At 43.7% G+C, this 10,995-nt stretch overlaps 1 protein-coding gene across 2 annotated transcripts; it reads left to right on the top strand.

Annotated features, from left to right (window-relative positions):
* Nucleotides 1–214: 214 nt before the first annotated feature.
* LOC118076209 (arylacetamide deacetylase-like 3) lies at nt 215–9,819 on the top strand. Of its 2 annotated transcripts, XM_035098834.3 has the most exons (4): nt 215–391; nt 1,820–2,036; nt 8,238–8,301; nt 9,039–9,819. In XM_035098834.3, the coding sequence occupies exons 1-4, from the start codon at nt 215–217 to the stop codon at nt 9,817–9,819; spliced, it is 1,239 nt and encodes a 412-aa protein (XP_034954725.3). The 2 variants fall into 2 exon arrangements, with proteins under 2 accessions (XP_034954725.3, XP_088515722.1); XM_088659596.1 differs by lacking the exon at nt 215–391 and having other exon boundaries at nt 1,880–2,036.
* Nucleotides 9,820–10,995: the final 1,176 nt, after the last annotated feature.

Below are 10,995 nucleotides of genomic sequence, written 5' to 3' on the forward strand. Positions count from 1 at the left end.
CCATGAGACATTCTAAAGATAAGCTTCTAAGCAAGTCTACAGTTACTTAGCTCTTTAAACCTTTTACTTAAACTATATGTTTTCTTCTCAGTTGAGAGGTAAGTGGGTTGGCCGATGATGTTCTATTGCACATGACATCGACTGTTCTTGTACAAAAGCCACCAGCATTGGCTATGGCGAAGTCCTTGTCTCTGTGCCTCTGAGTTTAAGGGAAATGGCATTTGGTGGAACTCTGTGGATGCTGATATTATATCTGACCATCTTCATTCATCTCTTGCTGTTGGTGTGGGGAATTTATTATAATCTTGCCAGGACCCACCTGCCCCGAGGAATTAGCCGTCCTGTAGCATTGATACCTTTCAATTTCTTAGTGGGATATGGATTTGTACTGGTAAGTTTATTTTACATATATCACAGGGATAAAGCGACACCTCTATAAAAAGGGCAGCAACATTTGAAATGTTCTAGTTTAGAGAAAAGGCAAGTAAGAGGCAAGTAAGATTATGAAGAAAATAGAGAGAGAAAGGTTTTCCTCCCTCTCTCATGACACTAGAACTTGTAGACAACCCAATGAAGCTGAATGTTGGAAGATAGAAGAAAGCACTTCTTCACACCGAACATATTCAAGCCATGGAAGTCACTTTCACAAGAGGCAGTGATGGCTCCCAAGTTGAATAGCTTCCAACGAGAAAAAGATAAATTCATGGAGGAGATATCTATGGATGCTTATTAGCCCCCGTGGCTATGCTCTGGCTCTAGAGATGGAGGGAGCAATGCTTCTGAACACCAGTTGCTGGGAAACACGGGAGGGGAGAGGGCTCCTGTGCTTGGGTCCTGTTTGTGGGTTTCCCATTGGGGCACCTGGTTGGCCACTGTGAGATACTGGACTAGATGGGCCATCATCCTCCTGCCCCCCTTTTTTAATAATAAAGATTTTTATTAAAGTACGAGAATTTTTGACCAAACTGCGGGAGGCAGTGGAAGACAGGAGTGCCTGGCGTGCTATGGTCCATGGGGTCACGAAGAGTCAGACACGACTAAACGACTAAACAACAACACGAGAATTTTTTACATACATTATATTCTCTCCTTCCAATTTTTAATTTCCCGTACCATTTTTCCTTTCCTTTCCTTTCCCTTCCCTTCCTACCCCTTCCCCCACCCATAATCCATTGGAAGGGTTCAAACGGTTGTCCTCAGCCATGGGTACAATGTCTTTAATTTCCACTGAATGTCTTCTGATCCAGTAGTTGTTATCCATTAAAGATAGGGGTTCCATCTGGTCCTTATAATAGTAGACTTGGCCCTCCATGCTATTTCCTGTGACGTTACTGCCACAATGTCTGACTGAATAAATTCATACAAATAATTAGTCGATACCTCTACTGTCCATTTTTCTCTATCTTTCCAACTTAAAGCTATTGTTGCCTTTCCTGCTAGTATCATTGCTTTGAAGGTGTGCTGGTCACCTTTCTCTATGGATGGACCATCATCCTAATCCACCAGGCTCTGCTTAGGTTCTTATCCACTCCAATGTATTTATTCTGAGTAGTACTAGCACTGAATACCCCCAATTTCTGTTTTATCTTAACGTTTAAAATAACAAAAAGCATACTAGGAAAGGGGAGTGGGGTAGGGGCTTCACTTCTGTGCTGCTCAGGGAGAATAATTTTCCATCCCTAGAGGAAGGAAAGGATAAAACAGTGTAGTCGTCTCCCACGCACGGTTTCTGTTACACAGGCAATACATATATGCAATTTTTATTGTATTTTTTTGAAAAAGTGGTAAAATATCTAATGCTGATTTAATATGCTAACAGGCAGGAATTCTGGAAAAACTGGGCATCTGCCATAGATATTCCATAATCAGGGCCATATGCCTATTCATTCCAAAAATGAAGGACCCAAAACTGATCATAAGGGATCTGGTTTTTGATGGGGTGCCCGTGAGGGTGTACTGGCCCAAGACATCACCTGCTGGGAACAGGAAAGGAATCATCTTTCTTCACGGAGGGGTTGGACTATTTGCAAGCATCCGTAAGTTCTTTGAAATGTTTTTGAAATGGTTCACTCTATTGTTTGTGGAGAATTTGGGGTGGCACTTTAGTGTGAAGGTCATGAAATGTTTGCTATGGAGGGGTGTGGGTGGTTTGTGCTGCCTCTGGATTTTTATTTTTATCTTTATTAATACTTTTACATAAGTTGGGTATCACCTCCACTCTCTGCCAAACCAGTGGTATGGGATGATGAGAATTGTGTGTGTGTGTGTGTGTGTGTGTGTGTAAAAATTTTATAAAATAAGACAAACCAAAGACAAAAAAAAAACACAAAAACATGATAGCAAACAAATTACACACACTACAATAAAGAATATCAAAGCAATCTTCTATCTTAAAATCTATCATTGTTGACTTCCTCCAATCCTTCCCTGCTGCATTTCATTATATTGCTTCATTAGTACTTCCATATCTTAATTCCAAACTTTTTAATAATTAATTAATAATAATTGAATAATAATTAATTAAATAATTATCTGAATTCTAATTGACTTGTAACATAATAAATCTCTTATTACTATCTTGAAATACAACTCTGTTCTAATTAATTCTTGATATTCAGTACAATAATGCAACTAGATCTTAATATACAATAATAACTCAACTAATCCTCATCTACAATCTTACAATTATTTTCTAAATAAACGGGATGATGAGAATTGTAGTACAGTGGTGCCTCGCTTAACGAATGCCCTGCTCAATGAAATTTCCGCTTAACGAAAGGATTTTTCGAGCGTAGCTTGCCTCGCTAGACGAATGCGTTTTACGAAAAATTCGTCTAGCGAATCGCGGTTTCCCATAGGAATGCATTGAAATTCAATTAATGCGTTCCTATGGGCAAAAAAAAAATTCAATGCATTCCTATGGGATTCGCTAGACGAAATTTTCGCTATAAGAAAAGACCTGTGGAACGAATTAATTTCGTCTAGCAAGGCACCACTGTACAAGAAAAGTTGGAGACCCAAGCTTGGGGGGAAACACTGCTCTAAAGACACTCTTTCCCTGAAACCTCAAACATGCCCCCCCCCATTGCCATGAGTCTGACAACCTCTTTCTGCTCAGGCCCAAGATTTCCTCTCATAGGCGCCATCAACCCCTTTTGTCATGTTAAGGCGTCTATCCAAGTGAGGCACTGACTTGGAAAGTGTTTTTTTTTTTACTGGACTCCAAGCTTCCCTTCAATACTCCAAATCAGGCATAGGCAAACTACGGCCCTCCAGATGTTTGGGACTACAATTCCCATCATCCCTAGCTCACAGGACCTGTGGTCAGGGAGGATGGGAACTGTAGTCCCAAACATCTGGAGGGCCAGAGTTTGCCTATGCCTGCTCCAAATAATAATCAAAATCCTTGTTGTTGTTTGTTGTTGTTGTTTAGTCGTTTAGTCGTGTCCGACTCTTCGTGACCCCATGGACCATAGCACGCCAGGCACTCCTGTCTTGCACTGCCTCCCGCAGTTTGGTCAAACTCATGTTCGTAGCTTCGAGAACACTGTCCAACCATCTCGTCCTCTGTCGTCCTCTTCTCCTAGTGCCCTCCATCTTTCCCAACATCAAGGTCTTTTCCAAGGATTCTTCTCTTCTCATGAGGTGGCCAAAGTATTGGAGCCTCAGCTTCACGATCTGTCCTTCCAGTGAGCACTCAGGGCTGATTTCTTTAAGAATGGATAGGTTTGATCTTCTTGCAGTCCATGGGACTCTCAAGAGTCTCCTCCAGCACCATAATTCAAAAGCATCAATTCTTCGGCGATCAGCCTTCTTGATGGTCCAGCTCTCACTTCCATACATCACTACTGGGAAAACCATAGCTTTAACTATACGGACCTTTGTCGGCAAGGTGATGTCTCTGCTTTTTAAGATGCTGTCTAGGTTTGTCATTGCTTTTCTCCCAAGAAGCAGGCGTCTTTTAATTTCGTGACTGCTGTCACCATCTGCAGTGATCAAGGAGCCCAAGAAAGTAAAATCTCTCACTGCCTCCATTTCTTCCCCTTCTATTTGCCAGGAGGTGATGGGACCAGTGGCCATGATCTTGGTTTTTTTGATGTTGAGCTTCAGACCATATTTTGCGCTCTCCTCTTTCACCCTCATTAAAAGGTTCTTTAATTCCTCCTCAGTTTCTGCCATCAAGGTTGTGTCATCTGCATATCTGAGGTTGTTGATATTTCTTCCGGCAATCTTAATTCCGGCTTGGGATTCATCTAGTCCAGCCTTTCGCATGATGAATTCTGCATATAAGTTAAATAAGCAGGGAGACAATATACAACCTTGTCGTACTCCTTTCCCAATTTTGAACCAATCAGTTGTTCCATATCCAGTTCTAACTGTAGCTTCTTGTCCCACATAGAGATTTCTCAGGAGACAGATGAGGTGATCAGGCACTCCCATTTCTTTAAGAACTTGCCATAGTTTGCTGTGGTTGACACAGTCAAAGGCTTTTGCATAGTCAATGAAGCAGAAGTAGACGTTTTTCTGGAACTCTCTAGCTTTCTCCATAATCCAGCGCATGTTTGCTATTTGGTCTCTGGTTCCTCTGCCCCTTCGAAATCCAGCTTGCACTTCTGGGAGTTCTCGGTCCACATACTGCCTAAGCCTGCCTTGTAGAATTTTAAGCATAACCTTGCTAGCGTGTGAAATGAGCGCAATTGTGCGGTAGTTGGAGCATTCTTTGGCACTCCCCTTCTTTGGAATTGGGATGTAGACTGATCTTCTCCAATCCTCTGGCCATTGCTGAGTTTTCCAAACTTGCTGGCATATTGGGTGTAGCACCTTAACAGCATCATCTTTTAAAATTTTAAATAGTTCAACTGGAATATCATCACTTCCACTGGCCTTGTTATTAGCAATGCTTTCTAAGGCCCATTTGACTTCACTCTCCAAGATGTCTGGCTCAAGGTCAGCAACCACACTACCTGAGGTGTACGAGACCTCCATATCTTTCTGGTATAATTCCTCTGTGTATTCTTGCCACCTCTTCTTGATGTCTTTACCACTTTTGTCCTTTATTATGGTAATCTTTGTACGAAATGTTCCTTTCATATCTCCAATTTTCTTGAACAGATCTCTGGTTTTCCCCATTCTATTGTTTTCCTCTATTTCTTTGCATTGCTCATTTAAGAAGACCCTCTTGTCTCTCCTTGCTATTTTTTGGAAATCTGCATTCAGTTTCCTGTATCTTTCCCTATCTCCCTTGCATTTTGCTTGCCTCCTCTCCTCCGCTATTTGTAAGGCCTCGTTGGACAGCCATTTTGCTTTCTTGCATTTCCTTTTCCTTGGGATGGTTTTCGTTGCTGCCTCCTGTATAATGTTACGAGCCTCCATCCATAGTTCTTCCGGCATTCTGTCCACCAAATCTAAATCCTTAAACCTGTTCCTCACTTCCACTGTGTATTCATAAGGGATTTGATTTAGATTGTATCTTACTGGCCCAGTGGTTTTTCCTACTTTCTTCAGTTTAAGCTGGAATTTTGCTATAAGAAGCTGATGATCTGAGTTACAGTCAGCTCCAGGTCTTGTTTTTGCTGACCGTATAGAGCTTCTCCATCTTTGGCTGCAGAGAATATAATCAATCTGATTTCGATGCTGCCCATTTGGTGATATCCATGTGTAGAGTCGTCTCTTGTGTTGTTGGAAAAGAGTGTTTGTGATGACCAGCTTGTTCTCTTGACAGAACTCTATTAGCCTTTGCCCTGCTTCATTTTGAACTCCAAGGCCAAACTTGCCAGTTGTTCCTTTTATCTCTTGGTCCCCTACTTTAGCATTCCAATCCCCTGTAATGAGAAGAACGTCCTTCTTTGGTGTCATTTCTAGAAGGTGTTGTAAGTCTTCATAGAACTGGTCAATTTCACTTTCTTCAGCACCGGTAGTTGGTGCATAAACTTGGATTACTGTGATGTTAAAAGGTCTGCCTTGGATTCGTATCGAGATCATTCTGTCATTTTTGAGATTGCATCCCATTACAGCTTTTGCCACTCTTTTGTTGACTATGAGGGCCACTCCATCAAAATCCTAGGTAAAGGTAAAGGGACCCCTGACCATTAGGTCCAGTCGTGACCGACTCTGGGGTTGCGCGCTCATCTCGCATTATTGGCCGAGGGAGCCGGCGTATAGCTTCCAGGTCGTGTGGCCAGCATGACAAAGCCGCTTCTGGCAAACCAGAGCAGCACATGGAAACGCCGTTTACCTTCCCGCTACAGCGGTTCCTATTTATCTACTTGCATTTTGATGCGCTTTGCAACTGCCAGGTTGGCAGGAGCTGGGACCAAGCAACGGGAGCTCACCCCGTCACAGGGATTCGAACCGCCGACCTTCTGATCAGCAAGCCCTAGGCTCAGTGGTTTAGCCCACAGCGCCACCTGGGTCCTACCACTTATTAATTTCTAAGGTTTAGGTGGGTCTCCCCCTGTAAGGGGGCAGAGTTACAGAGGACAGCCCCCCCCATCATAAAGTCCAGCTCCTCAACCAGTCAGAGCCCCAGCAGCGGGTCCAGTGAAGGGCAGGAGGAAGTGAGCAGGTCGGTACAGGGCTCCGGCAGCATCCAAAAGCCGCGACTGCAGCCTAGAGCTCCTATACAGGAAATGGCCAGCGGCGGAGCATCGGACAGGCGCCCTTTCCCCCCAACACCTGATTTGAGGCGTGCCAGCTCCCGTAGGAGCAAGGGGTCCCCAAACTACTTTGCTGGGCACGTAGCCGGAAAGCGCCATTGCGAGATTCTGATAAAGACTGAACAGTCATGTTTCTCTTATCTCTTGCACTGTAAATAAGTATGCACCAATAAAAGTCTCAAAGACACGACGGTGTGGAGCGTCGTTACTCGAGGGTAGCCACCAGCAACCCTGACACCCCCCAAATCTATAACAAATAACGACAAACAATATCAATAACCTGTGCCTACACACAGTTTAAAAGGCTGTCTATTGTTAATAATAATAATAATAAATTATTTATACCCCGCCCATCTGGTTAAACATTAAAAGCTTCCCTAAACAGGGCTGCCTTCAGATGTCCTCTAAAAGTATGGTATTTGTTTTTCTCTTTGACATCTGGTGGGAGGGCGTTCCACAGGGCTGGTGCCACTACCAAGAAGGCCCTCTGCCTGGTTCCCTGTAACTTGGCTTCTCGCAGCGAGGGAACCGCCAGAAGGCCCTCGGCACTGGACCTCAGTGTCCGGGCAGAACGATTGGGGGGGGGAGACGCTCCTTCAGGTATAGTGGACTGAGGCCATTTAGGGCAGGCATCCCCAAACTTCGGCCCTCCAGATGTTTTGGACTACAATTCCCATCTTCCCCGACCACTGGTCCTGTTAGCTAGGGATCTTGGGAGTTGTAGGCCAAAAAATCTGGAGGGCCACAGTTTGGGGGGTGCCTGGTTTAGGGCTTTAAAGGTCAGCACCAACACTTTGAATTGTGCCAAAGGCACCTGAAGATGTGAAAAGAAGGCGCCAGGTGAGTCTCCCGGGGGAGAGCATTCCACAAACGGGGAGCCACAACAGTTCTGGGCTTGGGCCCGGAAACAAACTGGCAGTCAATGCAATCACGCCAGGATTGGCATTATATGCTCAGACCACGGTGGGCAACCTGGCTGCTGAATTCTGCAGCAGCTGAAGTTTCTGAACTGTAGGCAGCTTAACATGGCAGGAAGGGATTGTGTGGTAGGAAAACAGAGCTGAGGCTTCCTGTTGCAGAGGTGACCGGTTCTGTATTAATTCCTAATGTCAAGTTTAATGAAAAATGCCAAAGAAGGTATTTGTGCTTGAAAGGTCTTCCCGAGGTGTTCAGAATTAATTTGAAAGAAGCCCAAAAATGTGGTCTGAGGTTTGTTTGGTCCTGTTCTGATTTATTCATATATTTACACGTTCATTCTGCATGGAGGGAGTCCATGGGCATCTCAAGCAGGGCTATACTGTTCCCACAGCTGGGCAGCTCTGGAGTCAAAGGCATTTTCTCAGCCAGCCTTCAGCTAGCCAGTCCAAAATGGATCCCAGTCTTTGTTCTTCCTAGCACACCTTGCTTTAAAAGTATGGATGTTTTGGTACTATTCTGAGTTTTACCCACTGAAGCTGCTGATCAGGAGGGAACAAAATTTACATAACGGTTTTCAACGAGTGATGCCCCGTTTATAAAGGGTTCAGTTCAACTTAGTTGGTGCCAAAGGAGACTCGTTGAAGGTTGCGTGCTTTTTTCCAGGAACGTCTGCAAGGATCTGCCATTCGCTTGCCCACGGAACTGATTCAGTGGTTATGTGTGTTGAGTAAGTATCTTCACGCTCGTTGGAGCAGAAGAAAGAGTATTTCCCTTCAGTTTCTAACCCTCCCACATGCCCAGAAAAAGCTGAATGCTGGAAGAGTCACATAAAAGAGAGTACTTCTTCCTGCAGTACACAGTTAAGCTGTGGAACTTGCTCCCTCAGGCAGCAGTAATGGCCTCCAACTTGGGTAGTTTTAAAAGAGGATCAAACAAGTGCACACAGTACTGTATAAGACTGCCAGTGGCTACTAGCCTGCCTCTGCAGTCGGAGGCAGTGTCCTTCAGAATGTCAATGGCTGGAAACTGCGGGAGGGAAGAGTACGACTGTATTCATGTCCTGATTGTGAGTTTCTTCAATGATTGACCAGTGGCCACTGAGAACGGGGTGCTGAACTAGCAATATATTATCATGGAAAACCTCAGGCCCTGGGGATGAATGCTCCACTCCAGGCCTCTTCAGTTCTCCCTCTGAACTCCCCCAGACCCCTCCCCTGCACCATTGCCCCTCTTTTGCACCCTCCTTGAGTGGCATCTGCCTGACTGGAATTTGTTTTGCTTGCGTGAAGGCAGGGGCACCAACCTGAGTCAATATTGCACACACACACCCTGTAAGTCCCATATTGCATAAATGATCACATGACGTGGAGCACATAACCATTTGAATGGCAATGCCAATCAACTTAGGGGTACCCAGCCCCAAGTATGATGTCAAATGTTGATGATATCTTGTTTTTTCATTAGATTTCGTTTAGCTCCTGAGCATCCCTATCCAGTCCCTGTACAGGACTGTTTAACTGCTGCAATACACTTTCTGAAGAATGCCAAGGAATATGGAGTGGACCCCAACTGCATTGCCATTGTTGGGGAGAGTAGCGGAGGCACTTTTGCTGCAGCTGTTTGCCAAGAACTGGTGACCAGAGAGGACCTCCCAAGAGTGCGAGCTCAGGTCCTCGTCTACCCATTCCTACAAACAGTGGACTTCGATTTGCCCTCCTATCAGCAAAACCACACAGTACCTCCCTTGTTCAGGAAACGAGGTGTTAAATTCGGTTTGACATATCTCACTGGCAAGAAAATCAATGTGGATGGAATTCTGAAAGGTGCCCATGTCCCTCCTGTTTTGAGAGAGAAATACAAAAAATGGATCAGTGCTGATAACATTCCAGAAGAATTCAAGGCCAGGGGCTATGTCCCTAAAGCTCCTGCTCCATTTTCAGAAGAACTTTATGAGCAAGTTAAAAGAGCTGAAGAGACAATGTTTTCCCCCCTTCTAGCAGAGGACGACATAATCCGCCAGCTCCCGGAGACTTTCATTCTAACCTGTGAGTATGATGTTCTCCGGGACGATGGGCTGTTGTACAAGAAGAGGCTAGAGGACAATGGTGTGCCAGTGACATGGTTTCATGTACAAGATGGATTCCATGGAATAATGGCTATGGCTGGTTTGCGGTCAATTGAATTTCCGAGCACACAGAAATGTTTGCAGAATGTAATACAGTTTTTTAAAGGTTTATATAAATAAATTCTTTGTCTTCCTATGGAAGTCTTCCCCTTCTGTGGAGGGAAATATCTTTCCTCATTGTGCCAATCCTGAAGTAAAAACTCTGATCAAAGGTTCTACTCAGTTTAATTTATTAAGATGACCATGGGCTCTATAAATACATAAGCAAAGCCCTCCTGGATCAAGCCATTGGCTCACTTCATGCAGCATCTTGTTCTCTTTATTTTACATATTTTTATTAAGTTTCATACAATTTAACAAATTCAATTCAGTTTCAATACAATATTCCCTCAACATTTTGACTCCTCATCCTTACTTCCATGATGTTTCTGTTCAAATCCTTTATCTACTAAATGTAATACTCATTTCTATAACAAATATCCAACATTAGATTCCTTTACCATTCTCCTTCCTTTGCTTATATTTCCAGTCCTGCCTGTGTTTTCATTTGACTATAATATTTTCTCAGATAGTCTGAAAAGGATCTCCTCCACAAATATTTCGTCCTTTTGGTCTCTTATTTTCGCCGTCTCCGTATAGTCCATATAGTTTTCAAGTCCACTCCTCTTTTGTTGGAACTTCTTCATCTCTTATTTTTATTTGTTTTCCAGATTTTAACCCAATTATAAAAATTATAACAAATTCCAAATTAATACAATTTTGTTTAAGAGATTCCTGTGTGCCGTTCTTGATATGTCCTTATCTTCCAATGTTACTGACTGTGTTTACACACTCTTAGTTACTTCAAATAGTATAACAGACCCAGGGGATCAGCATACCCCTCTTAACTGGCTTGGGAATCTTCTCTTTCTAGAAAATCTCCTCCCTCCTGACTGGAATGAGCCCCATGTAGGCTGTATCCACACAGCTTCTACGATACTTCTCCTGGCTCAAAGTCAGCCCTCCTGCTAACTCCTGGCATAAAACTCTCCCAAGACACTCAACACGGTCTCACTGTCTAAGCTACAAGGCTCCTTCCTGTAGCTATAGATATTCTCCTCAGAGTGGGTGTTAAACTCAAAATTGAACCAACTCTATCCCTATCTTCCATCTCAATTCAAGCCCTTTCTCTAATGTTATCCATTCCTTCAACCAACAAAGACAGGATGCTTCCATTTTGTATCATTGCAGCAAATGACCAATGGGTCCAACAGCAGAGGAAGCTTTTATAAATAAATAAATAAATAAACAAATAAG

The sequence above is a fragment of the Zootoca vivipara genome, chromosome 16 (assembly GCF_965207765.1).
Source record: "Zootoca vivipara chromosome 16, rZooViv2.hap1.1, whole genome shotgun sequence".
Taxonomy (NCBI): domain Eukaryota; kingdom Metazoa; phylum Chordata; class Lepidosauria; order Squamata; family Lacertidae; genus Zootoca; species Zootoca vivipara.